This window comes from Prunus persica, chromosome G5 (genome assembly GCF_000346465.2).
Source record: "Prunus persica cultivar Lovell chromosome G5, Prunus_persica_NCBIv2, whole genome shotgun sequence".
Taxonomy (NCBI): Eukaryota; Viridiplantae; Streptophyta; class Magnoliopsida; order Rosales; family Rosaceae; genus Prunus; species Prunus persica.
The window spans coordinates 15,995,407-16,019,878 of record NC_034013.1 but is presented as its reverse complement, the minus strand read 5'-3'; the positions used below and the strand labels follow the sequence as shown (position 1 = coordinate 16,019,878).

The window sequence follows — 24,472 nt, the reverse complement described above, 5'->3', positions numbered from 1 at the left end:
TTGACCTTGAAATTAAAAGATTCAGAAGAAAGGTAAAAAAAAGTAAAAATAAATGACAAATGCTGAAGTAGTGGTCAAATGAATTTGCATATTGCTAGTTCTGTACACAATTAAACAAACAATACAGTGAATGATAAAAATAGAATAAAGAAGTTGCAAGGGCTTTCGATTAACAAGTAATTTCATATTACAACTACATTGGAATTTTACCAATGTCATATGTCTATGCTAAATCAATACAGAACTAACTCACAAAAAAGAAAAACCTATGTATCATCCACACTGTAAAAGTTGCCAATCTACTTGGCTGGCACAAAGCAGCAATGACCATAAACAAACTCGTGTACAATTTTGATCTACTTTTTGTTCCCTGTGCTGTGCATAGGATCACTTGTCCTACTTTCGGATGCCTTTATGTCTTGAAAGTTGCCTGGTAGTGTGATTGCCAAGCAAAAGAAATCAACTTTGAATTCAAGATTGAAGATTGAAGATACAAACAATTTGCAATACCTTTTTTTTCTTTCTATATTCTTTCCGATGAAAATGAAGAAAGAACGATATTGGATTGGTTCTTTGATTTGGTTGCTTGAATCAAATTCATGGAAGCTCTTTCAGAGTCTTCAAATTTCCATAGCCACCACAACTTTCTTCGTCTCTGTATTCGATCCCACAAGAGTGTTTACCTTCTTGATCAGCCCAAGAACTTGGCTTGCAGCTTTTAAAGAACATAAAGCTCACAATTGTGTCAAGAACAACAAGAACTGAGTACAAATAAGCAATCAAAAGCCCCTCTAAAGCCATGGAAGATCCCAGCTTTCCTGCAAAATGACAAGCTCTTACAACCCGGTATTGGAACAATGCTTCGATTGCAGCCAGGGCCAAGTTGACAGGCAGAGCCAGAGACAAAGCAGTTGCAGTTCTTCCTCTTATCAAAATACAAGCCTTGAGAATTGCCAAGTAGCCACCACTCCTCTCTGTCCCTGATAAAACCAATGACAAGTTGCATATTATGAGAGCATTGGCAAGAACTATAGAATAAAGAACAGCCCCAGATGCTGATAAGAAGAGGAGGGTGTTGGGAGACGAGAACCCAAATCCTTCAAGAAAATTGAAGGCAATGAATAGCAGAGAAAACACGGTTGCATTAGCAGAGAGGATCAAGAATGAGTTGAAAATATGGGTGTGGAGGAGTGGGATGTAGAGAGAAATGACAGAAGAAAAAGAAGGGTGTGATGAGAAAGTTGTTGGCTTTCGGTGATTGAGATATTGAATCACAGAGGCTTTGGTTATGAGCAAGAAGGTGAGGGTGAATGGTATGGTGAAGATTGAGGAAGAGATTGTTTGGGAAAGCTTGTGGTTGAGAATTGAGAAGAATTCTGAAGAGGGAGGAAAGCCTGCAGCATCAAAAAGACTCTGAAGGCGGTTGTAAATGGTGGGCAAAAGAGAAGAGCTTGAAGGAACCAATGCTTGAGAGATGAGAACTGAAGCTGAGAAGGGTAAAGCAATGAGTGCCACAATTGAGGTGAAGAATTGGTAGTTCTGAAGAAAAGTATGAACTGATTTTCTCAGAATCTTGCCTGCTTTTGCCATTGAAATTCTTGGGTGGTCTTCTTGCATTGCAAGGGAAGAGAGATGTAGATATCAAACTGGGTGTGTAAAACACCAACTGGGTGTATATTAGAAGAGACTTGTGTTTTGCTCTCTCTCTCTCTCTCTCTCTCTCTCTCTCTCTCTCTCTCTCTCTCTCTCTCTCTCTCTAATTGGTTGGTTAGAAAGAGGGATTAAGGGGGTTGGTGTTTTGGATGCCTGGACTGGCCAACAACTAAAAACTAACAAATTTGCAGAGGTGGAGTTGTTTTGGCAAAGCTATTGTTTTTATCAAACAAATTCCTTGGACTCTTTTGGGCTTATTTTTTGTGTCTTTGTAATCTCCAAATTCCCAACATAGTAGTTGGCAGAAGGAGGCCTGTTGTGGCAATTTCTTGATGTAAATTTATGAGCTGAAAGAAACCTTTTTTTCCTCATGGCTTGGCTTTTGCTGATACAAAGAGTGCCTGTTTTGGATTGCTTCTACCACACATTGTTTTTGCTCTCGTTTTTCTTTTCTTTTTGTTTCATGATGATAGCATTATTTTCTAGCTTATTATAGCTATAGCCTCATTGTTACTCATGGGAAAATTTAATTTTTATTGTGGGATCCGCTTCCCTTGAATCTTAAGTATTGCTTTATTTCTGTTTTGTTTTATATATTTGATTTGGATGTAAAATCGAAGGAAAATATGGGTGAGATTTGGACTTCAACTCTATTAAAAGAAAGGTAGTTTTTATTGTTTGCCAAATATATCGATAAATTCTATATAATTATTCTCAAAGACAAACACGTACTTAGCTAAATTGGTTAGGACGAATATGTTGCCCATTTGCACTCGAGTTCGACTAGAAAATATAGGTAAAAGTGGATCAATAACTTTTTTTATTTATAAAATTCGTCCATAAATTTCTGAATTGATAAATATTTGGCATTCACGCCAGATATAAAGTAGGGTCTGTAATTCCTTATTTTGTAATGTTTCACGTGGCACGAGTTATAATTCTTAGCTTGCAAGATAATTATAATAATAGCTACGTACGAAAGAAGAAGGAAAAGGAAATGTGGAAAATCTTAAATACAAATCTGGTTAGACTAAGATGGGTGGGTTACCTTCTTATTATATGATTATATCAACAATTATTTATGAAAATAATTTAATTGAAATTGAATCCATCAATACTTGTTGAACATAAATCCTCACCGTCCATTTTGTCATTAAATTGCATTCCTGATAGATGGCTCCACCCCTTGAAATTATGCACAAACACAATTGCACATCATCCATTTTGTCATGAATATTTCTGATCTGCTTCTCTACGTTTACAAATGTGTATTTTGCTTCATATATATATATATATATATATATTCTTCTGATAAAGCGATATTCTAGAAGTATTATAATGTATGAAGAGAGGGATCTAACTCCGATAAAAAAAGATGAACACACTTTTTTGGCCAACTAACGTAATCTACAAAATAGTATGTATAAAGTTGATTGGATTAATGATTTAGAATGTAATAATATGAGTGCAATTTCTGGCCAATAAGGTACAAAGATGATGGGGTATTTATCGTCTTCATAATGCCGTTGGTGCGCAGACTTTTGTCTTGGTCGGGTGGTTACTTGCCTACTTAGCTTGAGAGTTCTGTATATGCCTATATTGCCAATATTAATTAGGTTTGATGGAATAGAAATAGCTGTTTTGCTTTGGTGAGGTGTCTGTGTTTCTGGTGACCTTCTAACTGAAAAGTACTTAAAGAAAAATATGTTATGGTTGATGAGTAACAAACTTAAATTAATCCATCCCTGCTAAATATAGATAGATTACCTATTTGAAATAACACGAGTTTACTTGATATGTGTAATTTGAAGATATCACGTACAATTTTTTTGAATAATAATCTAAATAATAAGGGGAAGTGAGTTTCTCTCACACACTACCAAGGTGTCGTTGGAATTCAAATATGAGATTATTAGTCTGCAAGTCAAGACTCTTTTTCACTGAATTAGACCCCATTGAGAGAGGAAGTTATCACGTACAACTTTTACTTGATAAAGAAGTGAACTCAAAAAATTCAGTCGTGGCCAACATAATGACAATGGTAAAGTGGAGCATTTTCACATAAATAGACCGGCATAATTAATTCTGATTTCTTACAATCAAAGGGAAGTATATATGTTCCTTCTGGGCTGTAGATAATTGGCTATGAATCATGCACACAGCAAGGTGCAAATGAAGTGAAAGGAGAAAAGAAACTGTGAACATGGAAGTAGAGTTAGCATTTTTCATGTGCGGTAATTTCTTTTTCTTTATATACAAAACGACCAAAAAACAATTAAGACACCCTAATTGGGATTATTAATTATACTTTATTGCAATTCAAATCCAAGACTTTTCAACAAAGGATAGAGATCATAGCATAAAGTTGATAATAAATTATTCAAGAACACATATCAAGTGGCAATTATTTATTTATTTTGTGTTCGAAGTTTATTTGGCAAGAGGTGTTCGATCTACCAAATTATTGGAGCAATTCCATTTAATTTTCTTATTGTGAAAAATTATAGACCATATATGGGGTTGTAGCCCATGTATGAACAGCAAATCAAATTCTCTAGCCCTATAATTGATTTTGATTCTTCAATAATGCAAGACATTAGTTCTATCATCAAATGATTATGTTTGCAAATGACTACTTTTGTACAAAAAGAAGAGTGAAAATTGAATGAAAGAAACAAAAAAGGATTATGCAATTCTTGTATGATGGTAATTGAACATGACTCAAGATTCCAAACTCCCCACAGTTTGTGTGGAAACTTACCTAACCCTCCTTTGATTTTGTTACCACCATGAAATCAGATTAAACATTGTTTTAACCTAATCCTATTGTCTTTTTGTTGTGACATTATCCACCTAGAAACTGTAACATTTTTATTTGTTCTTTTAAAAACATTATAAAAGTAAATGACTCACTAGTGTAGTGGTTTGGAACAATTATTTCCTCATGAAAGGTCAGAGATTCGAGTCCTAGAATCCGTATAATATTAATATATGTGAGTTCAACATATTGTCACCTTATCAAACATATTTTAATGATTACGTATATTATAGTTGGGACCTATCTATTCACACACCTTGTCAAACATCTCAAAGTACCCAAAAAAAAAAAAATATTGAACAGGATTTATAATTATCTAAATCAACTTGGTGGTTATGGCATTCCAATTGATTAGATTAGTTCCAACTTATGTGTCAATGGGTTAAGTCAACTGACTTATGAGTTATAGCACACCAAATGACACCGATTGAGTAATATAATAATATTACATTTTTGGAAGTGGATGTATATTTATAATTTTTTTTTTTAAAAATATACGTAAGTATATATTATTGAAAGCAACTTCCTTGAAATGAAAATCATGAGTACTTAACCATGGCCAATTTAATTTGTTTTTAATTTTTTTTATTATCTGTCCTATAATTTAAGCTTTTTGGGCCTATCGGTGGTCTCCAAAGGGGGGGGGACCTGAATCCAGTGACCCCCATTTTTGGGCTTAATGCTGAATGTAAAAGGCTCTTGGGCAAATGTTGAACTAAGGCAGCTGATAGGCTTTGCTCATCTTAATTTGAGGCTTCCTTTGAAGGTTTCTCACCCAAGCTAGTTTATAGTTGGGCCTCAACATGACATAACCTATACTATATTACTAATCTTACAATAAATTACATTTTACTTTACTGCAAGAATTCTATAGTGAAGGGCTTATATACGGCTCTTAGGTAAGGTTTTATTTTATTAATTGTTGGATCAAATTAGTTAGTCATTGGATTAAATTGAAGAGCTTAATCTAATAATTAAATGATAATACATCACTTAAGAGTTATATATAAGGACCTCATTGAACTATGGATCATATAATTCACTTTTAACAAATTTTTATTAATTTTTTGGACGTATTCACCTTGAACTTTGGTACATTACTATTTAAACCTTACTATGTGAACTGAGAAGTTTGCATCTTGTTGCAAATTGATCCTTCGGTCACAATTTTCGTTAAATTCCACATTTTTCGCCTAAACGAGACACATGAATCCGCATGAATATAGAAAATTAAAAATTAAAAACTAGTTAAAAAATAGTCCAGCTAATAAAAGTATTTACGGTTTCCAACAACAACAAAAAAACTGAAAAGGTCACCACATACTCAGTTGGGTTGGTATGGGCAATTGGATTTTTTTGAGAATAAAGAGACATATGTGGGTTGATGGTGCATCGTGCAAAAAAAAAATAAAAAAAAAAATCATAAACAGACAATTTATAGGGCCGCCAGTTATGCACACAATACACTGAGAAGAACCCACAGATGATGTAGACCAAGTTCTTTGCTTCCAAACTTATAACGACAAACAAAACAAGCTTCCAATCTACCACGTTGTTTTATACATTTAGTGATTCGTTTTTCATGTAACTTTTTCTCACATGGTCAAAATGTTTACTATTTAACTTAAGTAAACCAGTAACCAGTAAACACAGTCATACTTTTTGACTTGTAACGGGATTTGAATCGAAATTTTATACTTACTTATTTCCGTTTTATTGTTCTCTTTTCTTTATTTCTTTGTTCAAAATAAAGATAATAAAACGAGAATATGAAAATTTTGTCAAGAATGACAAAAGAGAATGAAATTAAAAATGAGATGATAAAATAAAAAAAAAGCTTAAAGAATAATGTGGACGTCACCAAGTCAACGTGGCCTTATCTCAATCAAACACACCCTTAACACCCTTGATCCACATAAACCCACTCACTCCTAGCCAAATTTGCCGTAACACCCTCCGTCATTCCTTTTTGAGAATCTTGCACTCATTTTGACCACTTTTCTCTCTCTCTTTTGTTAAATAAAAAAAGTTTCTTGGTCTTCTTTCCAACTCACACAGATACACTAATATAACACTAATATAACACTAACATAAGGTTTAAGATTGGGTTTAGTGGACTTAAACAGAAATGTGTTGTCTTATGGTATTTGTAAGACGGTTGCCGTTTCAACCAACCAACCAACGGCATCAAGACGGCTTTTTAACGTCTGTCCCCAACTCATCATCTCATCACTCCACACGTTCAAATACAATGCTCTCTAATCACATTCATTACCATTAATTAATCTTCTCTAACCAAAGAAGAGAATATTATTAAACATAATTTTCCCCGGCCTCGGCTAATCCGATCGAGTCACGTGTGCAAGTCTTCATTTGTCAACTCAGGCTCTCTGCTTTAAATAGGACGGGCCACAGAGGATCTGCGAGTTTGGAAGCAACGAGAGAGAGAGGTCAGCAAGTAGTAAAAAGCGAAAAGCCGAGAGAGAGACGTAGAGGAATGTGGTCCGCGAGTGAAATGAAGGGACAGAGAAACGAACACGAAGCTTGCGCTTGCAGTCACAGCCATTTCGCTTCTCTATAAGCGCTTCCAAGCTTCAAAGACTCGGTCTTGAGCCTCTCTCTCAACTCAAGCTTCGATTTTTTTTTTCTTCGGTTTCGGCTGCTGCGTTGATTCGATTGGATTGGGCTCTCTCAATGTCTGACGAGGCAGAGCCTTCGTCCTCCGGGTTCGGCACGGACGTGCCTGGTGACGTGGACGACTACATTTCGGTGAGTGTGCGTTTGTGCTGTGGTTTCTCTTGTTTGGTTGCTGAGAAAATGTCGGGAAACCAGGAAGAAATTGAGTAATTTGTTTACTGGAATTATGTTTATTTTTTCGAGGAAAACGTGATTTTTTTAATTTGATAAATATAAGAAAATGTGGGGAAAAGGATCTTTTAAATATTTTAAATATTTTTTTTAAGCTGTGGGAGTGGAGGAAACAAGAAAATTTAGCTCAACTGTGCTTGCTACATGTAATTGGAACTTAGGTGGAGAAGTTGAAGTTTCTTGTGTTTTGTCGGCATTTTCTTGGAGAACGAACTCCGAGAACGGAGTTTTCATAAACAATTGGATTCGTGGTTTGTTTGTTTCGATTGTAGTTTTCTTTTAAAATGTTTTGTTGCTGTGAAGACTTTACGGAAAAACAAGCTTATTAAGTTTGTTTATTTTCTTTCCTTTGTATCCAACTGTTTGGTTAGTTAGTAATCTTAAGAAAATGAATTATCATGTGAAATTTGTATTCTTTTTTCATTGGTTCATAAAACTGGTGCATTTGATTGGTTTTTTTTAGTTCTTTCGAACTATTAAAGATGTTACTTTAGATTTTGGAATATTATGCAGTTTATATATGTGAGTGTAAGAACTCAAACTGGAGCCTGTTCATGTAACTATATGTGGTCCTGTAGCTGCTTCATTAGGTGCAATATCTCTATAAAAAATAAAAAGTAAAAAAGGGCAATCCTTTTTGAGCTTTTCTGAATTAGTTAGGTGGATTTCTAATTTATGTGAGACTCAAGTGAAGAATATAAGAGATTAAACTTTGGTTCGTAATATGTTACTAGTTTAAAGTCAGGGAAAAACATTGCAAATGGTAAATTTGATTATAGTTTTAAGATGATAATGTATTATTCTGTTAACAATTTAGGACTTGTGAGTCTGATGGTACGGAAATGTCCGAAATGCAGGCTAATGAAGGAGAGCCATCATTGCCCTGGGACATATTTAGTCATGTTTTTGATCTTGTGAAGAATGGAAATCAGGCATTTCGAGAGAACCGCTTTGAAGAGGTGACATTTGAGCATTAATCATTTTCATATGCATGTGTATGTATTGGTTTCTTTATTTGGGATTCTTTATCTTCTTTTTTGAATTAATCAGCTTCAGCTTTTTGGGGGGAGGAAATGTTGGGACGATGCTCATAGTAGGCCTCTTTATTTGTGGCAACTATTCGAGGAAACCTTGTCTTTGGAGTTACCTAGTATGGTATTAGCTAACCATTTGAGTTTTAAGGACTGATATGAGAGGTTATTGTAATTTTCTTCCATTCTATATGTGGATTACTGTAGATGACCGGGGCTTTAAGTAACCTTAGTTTTATTGGAAATGGTGATTGTGTTCGTGTAGATATCGTTGATATGAGATTCTTAGAGGAGTAGATGAGAAGCAGAGAGTCAGTGTTCATTAAGTTTATCCCTTAAGAGGAAATTATATGCTGCACAAGCTTTGACAAAAGAACACATGGTATCTCACTCAATGTTGTATGTCTATCAGTAAATGTTCTTTTAGCCTATTGGAGTTAGAATGACCAGTCTTGGTTGCCAGTCTTCTTAAATATTTATGGTGGTGGGTCTAGGATATGGCATAGGGCTTGAATCTCTAGCCATATCCGCTATACAACTGAACGGATATGTAGATTTTTAACCACTTTTTTGTGATATTAATGTGGTTTTCTTCTTGCCGTGTTTAGTGTCAAAGGCCAGCGAGGATATTAAATTTGAGAAGGATTAGTGTAGTACTATTATTGTGATTCTAATTATCATTTATGGGTGTCTTTGATGCTGCTCTGTTTCCACTATTGGCATGCTTATTTCTTCAAATTAAAGATTAGAATTTAGTGATACATTTTCCTTGGTGACAAGAGTGATTAATTAGTACCTTATCATTTTATTTTTTATTTTGTGCAAGTTCACGTGAGTCATTTTTATTTAAGTTTTTGATTGAAATATTTTTCAGTTAGCTTCTCTAGGTTCTTATTCGTCTGTGGCTGATGAATCAAATTTAATTTTTCAGGCAATTAATTGTTACTCCAGAGCCAATAACGTTAAACCATGTGATCCTGTTATTCTTGGCAACCGATGTGCTGCTTATATCAGGTTAAGTTTTTTGCCTTAATTTTTATGCCAATTCATGTCTATGCTGTGCTTTCTCAAGCACCTTCAACATGATTTTGATCTAATTTTGTATACTATTGGTAAAATGCTCCATTGAACTCATTTCAAGCAGGATCAGTAAATTCCTTAGACACATACCGGCTTCGGCTTCTGAATATAGAGCACTGAATGGTTTGGATCCCACAACACATGCTGAAGTATGTCTTATTGGCTCACTTCTTATGTATTTGGAAAGTAAATTAATTTTTCACCAGATAGCCATTGGTAACATTCTAAAGAACTTAAAACAATTATTTCAGCTTGCTTTAAAGGATGTGGAGAAGCTAATGAACCTTCGAAGTAATTCAGAAAAAGCATTCATATTAAAGACTGAAGCTCTAGTTTTGGTGAGGATGTGTTGCTATTTTTAAAAATTTTAAAATTCTTTTCCTTATAAGGAAAGGGGTTGCCCCGGGATATTTTTAATTGCTTGTAAATTGGTCTTGCCATGTGTCTCTTTTACACAGTTATTGTGCTTATATTGAAGATGAGAGGTTAAAACCATTATTTTTCCACCCTGTAGTTGTTTGCCAGTGATTGATTGTCCCAGTTTAAGGTTTGCATTGATTTTAATTTGCAGTTGGAGAGATATGACATGGCCCGGGATGTTATTCTTTCTGGCCTTCAGGTTGATCCTTTTAGGTAATATAGAACTGTATCCATTTTGCTGATAAACAAAACATAGATATTAAGTATATATTGTTTAATACCAGCTGGCTATGATATTCAATTTGTGAATTTCTAAAATTTTATATTATTTTATCTTTTGTGTGGTATTCTGTAGCAATCCTCTTCGGGAATGTTTTCAGAATTTAGAGAGAATACAAGCTAATTTCACAGGGAGGAGAAGCCATAGGAAAGCAGAACGCAGTGATGACTTTGATTGCACACTATGCTTGAAATTACTATATGAACCTGTCACAACTCCTTGTGGGCATTCTTTTTGTCGTTCATGCCTATTTCAGGCAATGGATCGAGGTGAGTGTTTTGCTGTTGCTGATTCTATTTAATTGAGTTAGTCTATATCTTCTAATCCCTTTTCTGTCCTTGACTTGTGAAATTTTCCTAGGTAACAAATGTCCTTTGTGCCGAACAGTTCTTTTCATTAGTCCTAGAACATGTGCAATAAGGTAAATCGCAATATTATAATAATTGAATGTGGTGCTTGTATTATTTGACATCAGAATTATTGCTTTATGGTTTTCTATACCTATGCTATTTGTAATGGGCATGGTTGCACATCCCCCAGGAGTTCCACCTATTATAGATTGCGTCTGGCATTCTTACTTTTACAGAGTATAACAATTAGTGGATTTGTGGTTCTAGATTTTGGAAATAAAAAAAATCCAAGTAATATGAAATTACTAATCTATAAATATGAATTTAGGAAATCATTTTGGTGGGGCCATTCAAACTTTTATTTCCATCATGCATTCAATGCTAGGCATATATTTTAGGTTTGTCAGCATGATCTGTGCTTTCTAATTTTTTGTGCTTAATTAGTGTTATAGCTGTCAGAGTTTACCAAGATTGTTTGCTTCAGTTCTGTGGTCTATCTTCAATATCTTCTTTTTGTTTTTGCCAGTGTGACACTTAACGACATTATACAAAAGAACTTCCCAGAGGAATTTGCCGAAAGGAAGTTGGAGAATGATACAATGACAAACTTTGGTGTTGATTTGATGCCACTCTTTGTAATGGATGTTGTCCTCCCATTTCAGAAGTTTCCGCTAAACATTTTTGAACCTCGGTATAGACTTATGGTAAGTTGGTTAGCAGTTTATATTTTTCACATATGACATTCATAAAATATTTAAACGTAGAAGTGCCTTTGCTGCAAAAGAACTATGTTGACAAACTTATCTGGCAAGTTTTATATACCTACTTGGTACATTTCTACAGTCCATGTGATCCATATGTTTTGTTGTTTTTGTTGAATATTCATAGATTTTTCTTGTACCTTGTCACTTAAACAACAGGTAAGGAGGATAATGGAAGGCAACCGTCGCATGGGAATGGTAGATTATTGTAACTGGTCCTTTTCTTTCCCTTTTAACTTTCTTAAGGTATATAAAGTTTGACCCGAAGTATAAGTTTCATTGATTGTGGCTTGTTTTTCTAATTTTGTAGGTTATCATTGATTCTTCAACAGGTTCAATAGCTGATTTTGCTTGTGAAGTGGAAATTACTGAGTAGGTCTCTCATCCTCCTCCTTTCCTTCTTAATTTTCTAGTACGTAGAATGTCATTTGTAAACTCCACCATGCTTCCTCTTTTTAAAGAAAAAAAATATTATTTATGTAGGTGTGAACCATTTCCAGATGGACGTTTATATTTAGAGGTTAGATACTAGTGCCTTTTACTTCAATCTGTACTTTCGCGCTCTGTTTACATTGTTTTAATGCATTATGAATGCTAAAACTGATCTACTTTTCATTTAATGTACAATTATCCTTTATTTTTGGTCTTTATTTAAACACCCGAGGCTGCAAATTAACTAATGGGCTTATCTATGATAAATATTTCCATGTCAGAACGTATTTTGTTTGAAGTTTTTTTTAAATTTTTTTAAATTTTTAGTGATCCATTCACATACTTATAATAATACTATTTCATGCAGATTGAAAGTCGCCGACGGTTTCGTATAATTCGATCTTGGGACCAAGATGGGTGAGTTGTCTTATGAGATGTCTAGCCATTCATTTGATCTTTAGTTACAGCTCTTGTTCAATATTTTTGTCTTTTGATGTGCTCTTCAGGTACCGTGTTGCAGAGATTGAATGGGTACATGACATATATCCATCAGAAGGGTCTAGAGAGAGAATAGACGTAAGTTCATGATAATTTGGTTTGCTGTAATCTCTCTATTGGAGTGTGCTCTTTTCTTTTATATTTTATTTTTATATTTTTTGTTGTAGAAAATAATAAGAAGCTTGAGTTAAACTTGATCTGGTGCTTAACAATGCTTTTTAGTTTTTTTTTTTAAAATAAAATAAAAAATAAAAAATTAATCAGACATTTTTCTAGATGCAAAGTTGCGTAGTTTTCAACTTCAATTGGCAAAACTTGAGATACAGTAAGCATAGCTTAAAAGTGTTGTGGATAAGGCTTACATGTGACACGTGACCTAATGGAATTTGGTTGTAAATCTTCAAATGTATTATAGTTGTCACTGAATTAAGTCTAATAATGTCATTGCTAAAAGGCCCTGTAGCTAATGTGTTAATAACCTGAAGTATAGCATGCATCACTGTAGGAAGATGCAGGACAAAGTTCTTCCATGTTTTCCCCCCTCATTTTGGTTGCGCCTATATGATTTAACTTCTATGTCTGTACAGTTGCAGGAATTGACAAATAATGCAGCAGAGTATGCTCGGTTATGGATAGGGCGGGGTAAAAGAGCAGCACGTCAAGGTAAAATGCTCAGGAATGACATCTAGCGAATGAAGTTGGAATTTGCCTTCTTTTTTGTTTTTTTAATGGGTGTCTCCATAAGTTAAATCTCTTAGTCCTCTATAATAGGTATTTGGATGACCATTACAAATATCCTGACTCAGATTTTCCATTATTTTGGGTGAATATTACTGCCCGACTGAGATTGCATGTTTCAATTTGGTGGTCAGTTGTAATGGTTGGAAATGAAAGATTAGTTTTACTAGGTTAAACCTTTTGTTCCACTGAAATGTCTGTCACGTTCAGATTTCATCTTTAGGAAGCTTCTGCTTGGAACATTTGGGGAGGATCTTTATCTCTAGATCAACAGATCTTATTTACTTGTGACAATTTGTCCTTATTCAAGCCATGAAAATTTTCAGTTTATATGTAATGCCAGTGTACATAAGATTGTTCTTGTGTTCAGTATCCCTTGTGCCCTTTTGATGTATGATAGTATCTCTTTACAGATCGAAGACGACTTGAGAGACTTCTCGGCATGGAAGCGATGATGCCTTCACTACAAGATCCTGAGTGCTTCAGCTTCTGGGTAACCTTATATTTCTCTTTATTAAAATTGAGTATATTGTGGGCTGTGATTGCCGGTATTAATGTATGATTGGATGCAGCTTGCTTCTTTATCGAACCGGCGTCCAAATGAAAGGTTGGATCTCCTACGCTTGCGAGATACAAGAGAGGTATTGCACTTTTCTCCCCTCTTCACATTGGGAATTTCAGGTGCACGTGGGTGTGTTATATGTAAGAATGAGATGCTACTTCTCATCTAACACATGTTGTTTGAAATCTCATTTATAATAGTTCGTAAATCAATGCCATATGACCTATGGTACCTTCAATTTATTTCAAAACAGAGCTGCAATCTTCTCTTCGTTGTCTCATTAGATTGTTTTGTATCCAATTTTTCATCTGCAGAGAATACAACGTGGACTGATATATCTCAGAGCAGAAGAGCAGGGTTGTCAAGTGCAATGAGAAAAAAGGCTGTAATTGAGTTTAGTTCATAATTATGATGGATGCACTTTAGAAAGTAAATTCTTATACAAGCAATTTTATACTCTTAAATTCAACATTCTTTGATCCACAAAATGTTGGTGGATCCCTATTTTTTGTTGTATTTATGCGTTTAACCTATATCATATCTCATAAATAAAATCCATTTTTTATTCTTGCTCTCTGTCGTATTATATTAGCATTAGTCATTTGATTTTCTGGTCTCAAAAACTGTGCAATGGAGATGCAAAATGTTTAGATTAAAACAAGAAAATTCCTGGTTACACAACAATGCTTTGGTGCCAACCCTGTACTTTTCTACAAGTTCAAGAGTTGACTTATAATTAAGATTCGAACCAACCAACATTGGCCTGCATTTTCTTTTGTTTATTTGCTAACCTTTTCGCACCAATTCTTATTTTCAAATAAATACCCCAAATCTAATATATGAGTATAGAATATAAAATACCCTTAATATATGAGTCTAAAATGTGACAACCATAATTTTGTTGAAATTGTGTTTACGTCCAAAACCACCACGTTGCCACCATATAATTTTGTGTTGAGGATAAGGCTTGTCCTAGTAAAAATATTACAATGACAATCTTAGTTGCTTTGAGGGCCCAACGCATAGCTCGCTTCCCTCTCAACTCCTCTCCCTATGTTTTACCAAGTCTCTCTCATTCATCACAAACTCAAACAGACAAAACAAACAAAACAATACCACAACAAACATCTCTGCACGTTTTCCCCTTTCTTGCTTCCAACAACATCCTTTCTCATCTCCATCTTCTCTTTCTGTTTCCTCCAACTGTCTAAGCATTTTTGTACATTCGTACATGCCCGAAATCCACGTATACCTTCTCTCCCCCATAACCCCACCAACCTCCTTGTTCTTGAGTTAAGCTCTTGCATTTTTGGGCCCAATTCTATTACTATGATCTATCCTCCATTGCCGCCACCACTGCCATTGCCACCGTCATTTCCTCCTCCTTAATTTGCTCCATCATAGACATCAATGGGGAGAGAGATAAATGGGGCATCAATGCCTCAGCCCTTCTCCTCCCTACCCTTTCTTTTCCTTCTCCTGTGCGTATTAACATTCAGCCTCACAAGCTTTGTTTCAGCCAAAGGCAATGACTCTTCTCCTCTTACAGCCACATTCTCTCCTCCTGATAATTTTCTCATCGACTGTGGCTCGTCACAACAAACCAAACTCAATGATGGCAGGACATTCAAATCGGACCGTGACACGTCTAGTCTCTTGTCCACAAACGAAGATGTGCAGGCTTCAGTTGATTCAATCACTCCCAATGCCTCTTCCAATATAGCATCTTCCTCTCAGCCTTTGTATCGCACTGCAAGAATTTTCTCTGAAAAATCCACCTACACTTTCTACATTAACAAACCAGGCCAGCATTGGATTAGGCTTTACTTCTATCCACTTCCACACCAAACATATAATTTGACAAGCGCTGTTTTCACAGTAAACACAGATAAGTATGTTCTTTTGCATGACTTCTCTGTGACAGACAGTACCACCTTGGTGTTTAAAGAGTACATTCTCAATGTCACAGAAAATCGGATTTCTCTCCATTTCAGTCCCAAGAAAAAATCCTGTGCATTTGTTAATGCTATTGAGGTTGTCTCTGCTCCTGATACTCTGTTCAATAATTCAGCCACATCAGTTTCACCGGTTAGTGACTTCAATGGCTTATCTAATTATGCTTTTCAAGTTCGATACCGGTTAAATGTTGGAGGTCCATTGCTATCTCCTGCAAATGACACATTGTCAAGGACTTGGGAGCCTGATAATGCATATAATGCATTTCCACAAGGAACTCAAAATGTGTCTGTGGCTCCCAAAGCCATCAAGTATCCTCAGAGTGGGGCTACTGTGTTGATCGCCCCTAATTTGGTTTATGCATCCGCTCAACACATGAAAGACTCTGCTACAAGTCAACAGAATTTTAACCTCACCTGGAAGTTGAATGTTGAAGAGGACTTTTCCTATTTGATCAGAATGCATTTTAGTGACGTTGTGAGCAAGGCCCTTAATACTTTGTATTTCAATGTATATGTCAATGGGATGTCGGCCGTGTCCAATCTTGACCTTTCTTCACTCACGGGTGCCCTTTCCACTGCTTATTACAAAGATTTTGTGCTCAACGCCACATCAATCTCCAGTGAAAATAATACCATACGGGTTCAGGTTGGTCCCGGTAGCACTCAGTCAGGCTCTCAGGATGCACTTCTTAATGGATTGGAGATCCTAAAGATGAGCAACATAGCGGATAGCTTGGATGGTCTTTTCGGTGTTGATGGGTCATACAAGGGACCTACAGGAATAAGTACCATGAAGATAGTTGCTGGTGTTGGCTTGGGAATGGGATTGACAGCAATGTTGTTAGTTGTTGTTGTTATTGTGAGGTGGCAAAGAAGACCTCAAGGTTGGGAAAAGAGAAATAGCTTCTCATCATGGCTGCTTCCTCTACATTCCAGCCAATCTAGCTTATTCTCCAGTAAGAGCAGCTCAAGAAGATCAGGTGTCTTCGGCTCACGCAAGAGCAAAAGTGGTCACTCAACCTATTTCTCTTCAACTAATTGCTACGGAAGGTCCTTCACCTTCAGTCAATTACAAAATGCAACACAAAACTTTGATGAGAAGGCAGTGATTGGTGTTGGTGGTTTCGGAAAAGTGTATCTTGGGGTGTTGGCAGATGGTACTAAGCTTGCTATAAAAAGAGGGAACCCAAATTCAGAGCAAGGCATTAATGAATTCAGAACAGAAATGGACATGCTCTCCAAGCTACGCCATCGCCACCTCGTTTCACTAATTGGGTTTTGTGATGAGAATGCGGAGATGATCCTTGTGTATGAGTACATGGCTAATGGACCGCTTCGTGACCACCTCTATGGTTCAAACCAACCCCCATTGTCATGGAAACAAAGGCTTGAGGTTTGCATTGGCGCTGCTCGCGGTTTACATTACCTGCATACTGGTGCAGCACAAGGTATCATACACCGTGATGTAAAGACAACAAACATTCTCCTGGATGAGAATTTTGTTGCAAAAGTTTCTGATTTTGGCCTGTCAAAAGCTGCACCAACGTTGGAACAAACTCATGTCAGCACAGCTGTGAAGGGTAGTTTTGGTTATCTCGATCCTGAGTATTTCAGGAGGCAACAGCTTACTGAGAAATCTGATGTTTACTCTTTCGGTGTGGTGCTTTTTGAGGCACTGTGTGCAAGGCCTGTTATAAACCCGGCGCTGCCAAGAGAGCAGGTGAGTTTGGCTGAGTGGGCAATGCAATGGCACAGGAAGGGTATGATTGAGAAGATAATTGACCCTTATATTGCTAGCTCAGTCGACTCTGGTTCCCTGAGGAAGTTTGTAGAAGCTGCAGAGAAATGCCTGGCTGAATATGGTGTTGATAGGCCTACCATGGGAGATGTATTGTGGAACTTAGAGTACGCTTCACAGCTTCAAGAGGCAGCCTCACAGATTGATCCTCCAGAAGATAAAACTTCCAGTCTCATTTCTTTGGAAAAACCGAGTGAAAATGACTCAAGGGAAGGCTCTGCTGTGGGCTCTGCTGTTGGAGTGAGTGATGATTCTGAAGTGACAATTGGTTCTCCTGCGTTTGCTCAAAAGGGAAATATCCAGGGGAGGTAATTGGCCATACTTCCAATTGTTCAGGTTCTATGCTGTGTGATGAAGCAGGCTTTGATTGAATTACTTGTGTTCCCAGTTTCTGAAAATCGACCAAAAAAAATGTTTGAGAAAAGCTTCTAGATAGGTCTCTTTCTTGGTTTTTAATAATTCTGTAAAATATTAGTGATTACCTGCTAAGTTGTCAAAGCAGTTTGTTTTAACTTTATCCATCTATAGCATTATCCTCCGTACGTTTTTAGCTATAAATATCCTCATTGTATATCTGTGACTTTTTTTTCGCTGTCAAGCGCAAACACAATGCTCTTTCCAGGAAAATTATACTGCATAGAATTGTTGCTAACTCACGAGCTCGAACTTTAATTAATTCTAAAATCTGTCAACACATACGCACATAAAGAGACCAAACCAAATATATACAAAAGCTAATATATTTAAACTGGGTCACAAAAACCAGGAACATTGTGCATCTAACTCTAGAGCTTGGGTGCCAGACCTGCTGGTTCCTTACTTTGTCCACTAAAATTTGTTAGCAGAGCTCAAACTTGTGCCATTGCAACTTGAGATTGGGGAGATATGGGATCCTCTCTCCTTAGAGATGACTGGAGCATTAGCTTGCTATTGCAATTTGCAAACCCCCCAATGTTTTCAGCTCTGTTATTGTACTGGCCTTCCTAATTTCACCAATTCAGCAGCTAATGATGTTGTATTTCTTTAAGTCAATTAGCCAGTTTTGAAGCCAGAACTCTATGCCGAGCTACCAGAACTTCGTTCATCTGAGCAATTTGGTGCAGGAGTTTATTAATTTTCTGCAAATGCACCAAATCAACAATAAGGAGACTATATTGAAAATAAAGTTATCAGCTTTTTCATTGTTGGGCAAATCAAATTTCTACGAACACACAAAAGTCAATAAAATTTCATACACTTTAAGAACATGGATGATCAGCTAACCTCATCTTTCTCTTTCACAATCAATTTCAAATGATTCCGATACCGCCTTTGCCGAGCGCGCAAGTACAAGGACAACAATATGAACACCCCAGCCGCCATGCCCGCGCCAGAGGCAAAGCACCAAACTTTATCGAACCCAAATGAGGAAGCCATGGCAAAAAGCTTGGAACGCACTACTTCAACCCGAATTCCTATCCAGGTGGTGCCTTGACCAGGTTTCCGGACCTGCGTACCTGACGATAACGGTGAAACCGGGCCTGATTCATCGGAATCGGAAGGTGAAAAAGAGGACAGCGACGATGACGAAGAAGATGATAGTGATGGAGAAGATGGCGATGGGTCAGAGTGTTGTTGATTGGGTTGTGATGGAAGGTGGAGATTTTCGTGGTTGATTGGAGGGAAGACAGAGCAGTCATTGTAGGATGAGAGAGGAGAGTCTCTGATGGCGACCATGGAGCATTCCTTCAAATGGGTTTTGGGGATTTGTTTGAATTCGAAGCCCTCTGGAGCAAAGTGCTCGCCCACCATTTTTCACTTCGCTGCAAGACTCAAGAAAACACAATGGAAGCAAAGGATCGCCTCCGTCCTCCGATGGTGTGTCTTTACTCCATCGAAATGGACCAGAGGTTTCAATTTCATCTATTTGATCAATTTGATACCCAATGCCTCTAAATCTGACCAGATTACGCTGTTCGTCAATTTCACCGTTAAATTAATGACATGGCAAGTTAAGGCCCGACATGGCTCGGCTCATGTCTTTAGGCGGGCCAGGACAAGATAATTCAACCTAATGAGCCGAGTTGGCCAGTAGTCCGTCATGGGCTGTGCAAGTCGGGCCGGCCCTTTTAAAACTCCTAAGTCTATTTCTTTTCTTTAATAATATATATTAAAATTTTATTTTTCAATTTTCAATTTTTAAAACCCAAATAATAATCTAGCCTTTTTTCAAATAAAGCTATTGGCCTCTTTTTTCAACAAATAATAAATTTTGTTTGTATATACATATGACAGTATATAAAAAAAAAAACTAAAAATGAAGTAGTAAAAAAAGTTACAAGAAAAATACAATACATAAGTCAAGCTTGAAGCGGGCCCATATCGGCCCATTTAGTGGCACAACACAAGCCCGGCCCTATCCTATATGGGATAGGGACGTGAACTCGAGTCAGACTTGATGATTTCATAAATGGACGGGTACAATACGACCCGTTTATTAAATGAACCGAATTTAGAGTGAACCCGCAAACCCCCGAATTGACCTACTTGACACATATACTACTTATTTTTCACTACTTATTATTAATAATTAATATGTGGCATGCGTATTGGTATATTATATTCTATTCCACCTAGGATAGTGGATTCCAACCCTTTCAACAGAAAACCTTTAGCCTAAGTGGATCTCCTCATTCTAATTCTCATCTCTATTTTGAATTCAGTATCCTCTTAACACATGTGACATGTTTAATAATTTATTAAACATATTATTTGTTTAATAACATGCTCAACACAACTTGAACCCGCTACAACACGTTTATTAAATAGGCCGGATTTTTGGTTGAGCATTTTTGACATGTTTATTATCCTGACATGACACGACCTATTACCAGCCCAACATAAATAAATGACACAAAGTTTGCATCATAAATTTTAATGCTTCTAAGGCAAGGACAATGTCTAGTGGCACCATACACTGATAATCTTCCCATAATTGGACAATTAGACAACAAAACTAAACAACTTCTCGAGTCACATCAACATTTGCCAAATCAAGAACTCTAAGGAATTCGAAACCACGGTCACAATAAAAGGCCACAAAATCAAGAACTCTTGGGTGTGATTTTAGGGTTTGTGTGTGTCTTAGGGTTTTTTTGTTGTGTTGGGCCTACATTATGTGTATTATAGTTGGACTTTTATTTTGTTTAGTTGTGCTTTTGTTTTATTGTTTTGTTTGTTGTATTTGGCTTGTTTGTAACTTACTAAGGTAGTGAAATATTCATTCCTTCGACACCCCCCCAAAAAGGCCGTCAAAGGGGACACTTTTTGAAGATCTAATAGCGTGCTAGTAGCAGTACAGAAATGAGGAGGTTGTAGGTTGGGTTTGAGTGAGGGGTTCAATCCACTATCCAATAATATGAAGGAAATAGTGAACTTTAAACTTCTTTAATGACTGGATTGTTGGCAAATACTGGTCTTTTGGAACTTGGAGAGCTTCAGCTAGCAACACATCTTGCTGGGAGAAAACCAACTGCACAACCTTTCTTCAGGAATGGTAAGTGGTTTCCCAAACGATCAATTTTGCATATTGTCGCCCAAAGTAGTAGTTGTTTGTGCACTTTTCTTCTGCTTCATAATTGACACGATTCCCATCCATGAGCATCATTACTATTGCACCAATCTGTACCTCGTATTCTTTACTACTCGAAGAAGTCACTGGTAATTCTATGAAAAAATTTATCCTTGTCTCTTCTCTAACTTAAGATTAAATGCAACCTATATTCAAAAGATAACTCAAGGTTGAGATTGTTATGAAAAGGGGGTTTCTTTTCCTAAGATTTTATATGACACACAGCTATGTACAGAGACACACACTCACCTCCAGAACCTGGATGGTGTTATAGGCTGTTGTTAAGGAAATAACATGATGTACAATTAGAGAAGAAGAGGTATAAAACATGATGCCACACAGCTATGTACAGAGACCTAATTTTGAAATAAAAAAATTGAAACAGCTATAAGGTGGGGTTCTGGAGGTAAGTTACAAAATTTGAAACTACTACCATGATTTGATAATTTATAATTTAATCACACTCAACTATATTCAAGATTGCTCCATCTTAAAAGGGTTTGAGAACTCAAAACAATGTCTTTTGTTCCAACAAGGGAACTCCCTCGGAGCCAAAGTTGGGATTTCGCTTGGGAGACTGACCTTACATTTTACAAAATGAACTGTACAAGCACACAAATTGTATAGTTGATGGAACTATTTGTTTAAGTTGGTGCATGGCATGATCTCTTATCCGCATTGTATAATCTTCCTCCTTGAACTGTACAAGCACACCAATTGAGTTGTTTTTATCATTAATATTTTATTAGCAATTCAATTTAAAATTGATAATGAGAAAATGGGTCTAGTAAGTTAGGCCTTTTTTTTGTGTGGGTATTTTAAATAGTTTATTATTTTATGAACCTACACATTGTATTTCAATTATTCGAACCGTCTACTTTTTGAATATTCCTTCAAAGATTTTTTTAAAAAAAACGTGAATATGAAACTATTTGACCACTGAATTAGATAGTTATTATTATAATATTTTCTTAACGTTATGAGTTTGTGGTTAGTTTTGAATTTCAATTATTATTATAGATATGAATATAAACTTAATAAGTAACTGAATAAAAAAAGTAAAACATTGAGAAAAGTTGACATCATAAAAAAAACATAGGCTATATTGCATAGAAACGTCCTTGTGGTGTGGATCATATACCAATTGTTATTCATATACAATCTTAACCATAATATTTGTTTTTATTTTTGGAGAGGTAAGACAAGTTTGACCAAAAAGAACAAGTGTCAGATTGAAACCAGTATATATAATATATGGATAGAGAGTCGTTAATCCTAGCTAATTTGAGCTTGCAGCAGTAACTGCCTACAAGATCACAAATTGTACAGTTGAAGGAGCAAGTTGCTGCCTAGCATGATCTCTTGCTGCTTCTTCCTCCTTGACCTCTATAATATTGTTTCCTGAGAATTTTATCATCTACAGCTGCTATTCACAAATGAGAAAATGCACCACCAAAAGCAGCTATATGATATGAGCTATAAGCCTGTAACATCAACAAAATAAAGTTTGCTCAGCAAGCTAGCATATCCCTCCCAACTTGTGCCTCATGGTCATTTGGGTAGGTCACGTGATGATTGAGATAAAAATAAAAGTTAGCATAACCGTCTCATGAAAATTCTTCTCCGCTATATCATCCCAATTCCCTAGTCGCTCTCAATCACTTCATATGCTTCCTCCATTCTACTTTAAAAAAAAATTAATCAAAAAATCACAGTACTGAATCCATCCACCAAGAATCCTGGTATTCTAACCTAAGCCATAATATTATCCTTCGGGACATTTTCACGCCAAGAAAAACTTGCAATTAAAAATATGTTCCAAAAGAGAATGAATGAATGACTTTGCAGTCCAAAGCAACGGGCCACTGTTTTTGCTTCACTGAAAGCCTAGGCTGTGGATGGCAATGTCACAACGTATGGGCTCTCCACTTGTCCTAAAAAAAATATGAATGGGAAGGAAGAAAATGGCAGTCCAAACACTGACTTTTGATGGAAAAACATATATCTATATTGGCCAATAGCAATAACTTCTTCCTTTTGGCAAGTTTTTGAAGAAAAAAAAACCTATATGGCCCACCATATGTGTGTTCTTGAAGGCTTTTCTGTTCTTTTAAACCAATGAATGGCATTTGCGTGTAGATCATAAACGTATAGGCGTATAATTTTGATTGTTTGCTTCTTTCTTTTTGTTTATTTTTTTTTTTTTATAAAAAAATTATTAGATTTTAAACTAAAAATTTTAGTTTGCCTACCCATTAAAAAATTCTTTGTTCCGCCTTTGAGTCCAAATTTCTGATATATTAGGTAAGGGATGAAATTTCTATGCAGCTTCTTGGTTCAAATATTTCATAGGCTTCCGTTGAATTTTTAATCATTTTAGTTATTTTCATCAACTACTAGTCTTGTACTTTTCACAGTCAACGGTCTTGGTTTTGTGATCATATCTTTATAAATATGATTGCCTCATGCTGTTCATTCTCATCTTTGGGTGGATAAGGTGTTGATCCTACACTAATACTCCATGTAGGAAGATTTCAACTTTTCTCTTTCCGTTGTTTATCTTTCAGATTACTGGCTCAGTCTTTTTATATCCTCATCGCCTGCATACATAGTTCATCCTTTGTATTGTTGCAATGGGATCTGATTTCTGTTTTGTTGGTGTTGAAAGCTTTCAGTTTCAGAAATGGCGCAATTTGGTGGAAATCCCTTCTTCAGTTGCAGAAATTGCCAAAATCCTCTTGCGCTGCGTGATGATCTTGTATCTAAAAAGTTTGTGGTGAGCAATTAATTGATGTAGTTGAGTTGACTCCCTTGTTATCAACAAAATTTTGGATGAAAACTAAAAACTTATGCTATTATTATTTATCCCAAAACTTATGGCATGATATTTGATATATATTTTTTCTTTACCCTCCTATGTCACTATGGTCAAATCCATTACTTGGCCCCAGCTCCTGAAGAGGAGCTTCCTGAACTGGAATCCGGGGCCGGGAGAGGCCATACTTGATGAATGAGCTTGTTAGTTTGGTTAATTACTTTGGTGTTTTGTTCTGTAAACAAGCACCAACTTAAATAATCTTATGATCCAACAATTTAATCACAAATGTATGCTTATATTAATGACTCTGTGCAATTATATATCCAACAATGAAATGTGTTGTGTTATTTAGACAAAATCAGGGGCAGGATATATGTTCTCTCATGCAATGAACATCATTGTGGGACAAAAGGAGGACAGGAAGTTGATGACTGGCGTTTTCTCTATAGCTGACATATTTTGCAGCAACTGTGGGGAGGTCTTGGGTTGGAAGTACGTTCGAGCTTATGAAATATCTGAGAGGTACAAGGAAGGCAAATTTATAATTGAGAGAGCAAAGATTGCCAAAGAGTACTAATTGTAATTCCCCCCCATTACAATTTACAAGGCACTTTGCTGCTCATAATAATTCCATTTGGAAACTCTTTTTTCACTTGTTTGTTTGTTGAGAAATGTAGATTCTCATCTTTTTTATATTTATAATTTGGGACAAATTTGGATTTGGAGGCGCAAGCACTGTTTGTTGGGTAGTTTTTCCACCCACAAGTTGCTGGCATGCTAGCTTCAAAGTGCGTGGA

General features: G+C 36.2%; 5 protein-coding genes across 7 annotated transcripts; 3 read left to right on the top strand and 2 right to left on the bottom strand.

Annotated features, from left to right (window-relative positions):
• On the bottom strand, positions 54-2,176 carry LOC18776780. The gene has a single exon (XM_007210022.2). It carries the CDS (start codon positions 1,615-1,617, stop codon positions 598-600), a length of 1,020 nt encoding a protein of 339 aa, XP_007210084.2. The 5' UTR covers positions 1,618-2,176; the 3' UTR covers positions 54-597.
• On the top strand, positions 6,877-14,061 carry LOC18776679 (LON peptidase N-terminal domain and RING finger protein 1). The gene is made up of 18 exons (XM_007209894.2): positions 6,877-7,240; positions 8,197-8,298; positions 9,302-9,384; positions 9,515-9,599; positions 9,702-9,788; positions 10,022-10,083; positions 10,226-10,419; positions 10,511-10,571; positions 11,027-11,204; positions 11,421-11,459; positions 11,572-11,633; positions 11,745-11,781; positions 12,061-12,110; positions 12,200-12,269; positions 12,779-12,854; positions 13,343-13,422; positions 13,502-13,570; positions 13,806-14,061. The coding sequence occupies exons 1-18, from the start codon at positions 7,166-7,168 to the stop codon at positions 13,863-13,865; spliced, it is 1,470 nt and encodes a 489-aa protein (XP_007209956.1). The 5' UTR covers positions 6,877-7,165; the 3' UTR covers positions 13,866-14,061.
• LOC18776511 (probable receptor-like protein kinase At5g61350) lies at positions 14,133-17,635 on the top strand. The gene has a single exon (XM_007209790.2). It carries the CDS (start codon positions 14,902-14,904, stop codon positions 17,557-17,559), a length of 2,658 nt encoding a protein of 885 aa, XP_007209852.2. The 5' UTR covers positions 14,133-14,901; the 3' UTR covers positions 17,560-17,635.
• Positions 17,863-19,183, bottom strand: LOC18775716. The gene is made up of 2 exons (XM_007209608.2): positions 18,511-19,183; positions 17,863-18,365 (listed from the first exon to the last, which is right to left on the bottom strand). The coding sequence occupies exons 1-2, from the start codon at positions 19,036-19,038 to the stop codon at positions 18,276-18,278; spliced, it is 618 nt and encodes a 205-aa protein (XP_007209670.2). The 5' UTR covers positions 19,039-19,183; the 3' UTR covers positions 17,863-18,275.
• LOC18775999 (protein yippee-like At4g27740) lies at positions 23,084-24,397 on the top strand. 3 transcript variants are annotated; one of them, XM_020564086.1, is made up of 3 exons: positions 23,084-23,161; positions 23,526-23,633; positions 24,028-24,397. In XM_020564086.1, the coding sequence occupies exons 2-3, from the start codon at positions 23,541-23,543 to the stop codon at positions 24,250-24,252; spliced, it is 318 nt and encodes a 105-aa protein (XP_020419675.1). In that variant the 5' UTR covers positions 23,084-23,161; positions 23,526-23,540; the 3' UTR covers positions 24,253-24,397. The 3 variants fall into 3 exon arrangements, with proteins under 3 accessions (XP_020419675.1, XP_007208840.1, XP_020419674.1); XM_007208778.2 differs by lacking the exon at positions 23,084-23,161 and adding an exon at positions 23,233-23,380 and having other exon boundaries at positions 23,533-23,633; XM_020564085.1 differs by lacking the exon at positions 23,084-23,161 and adding an exon at positions 23,236-23,380.

Excerpts from the sequence above, each read along its gene's own strand:
- LOC18776780 (XM_007210022.2), bottom strand. The coding sequence starts at position 1,617 with ATGCAAGAAGACCACCCAAGAATTTCAATGGCAAAAGCAGGCAAGATT.
- LOC18776679 (XM_007209894.2), top strand. The coding sequence starts at position 7,166 with ATGTCTGACGAGGCAGAGCCTTCGTCCTCCGGGTTCGGCACGGACGTG. Across the intron at positions 9,600-9,701 it reads ATCCCACAACACATGCTGAA|CTTGCTTTAAAGGATGTGGA; the intron begins GTATGTCTTATT and ends CAATTATTTCAG. Across the intron at positions 12,270-12,778 it reads GGTCTAGAGAGAGAATAGAC|TTGCAGGAATTGACAAATAA; the intron begins GTAAGTTCATGA and ends ATGTCTGTACAG.
- LOC18776511 (XM_007209790.2), top strand. The coding sequence starts at position 14,902 with ATGGGGAGAGAGATAAATGGGGCATCAATGCCTCAGCCCTTCTCCTCC.
- LOC18775716 (XM_007209608.2), bottom strand. The coding sequence starts at position 19,038 with ATGGTGGGCGAGCACTTTGCTCCAGAGGGCTTCGAATTCAAACAAATC. Across the intron at positions 18,366-18,510 it reads TTGTGAAAGAGAAAGATGAG|AAAATTAATAAACTCCTGCA; the intron begins GTTAGCTGATCA and ends GTGCATTTGCAG.
- LOC18775999 (XM_020564086.1), top strand. The coding sequence starts at position 23,541 with ATGGCGCAATTTGGTGGAAATCCCTTCTTCAGTTGCAGAAATTGCCAA. Across the intron at positions 23,634-24,027 it reads TTGTATCTAAAAAGTTTGTG|ACAAAATCAGGGGCAGGATA; the intron begins GTGAGCAATTAA and ends TGTGTTATTTAG.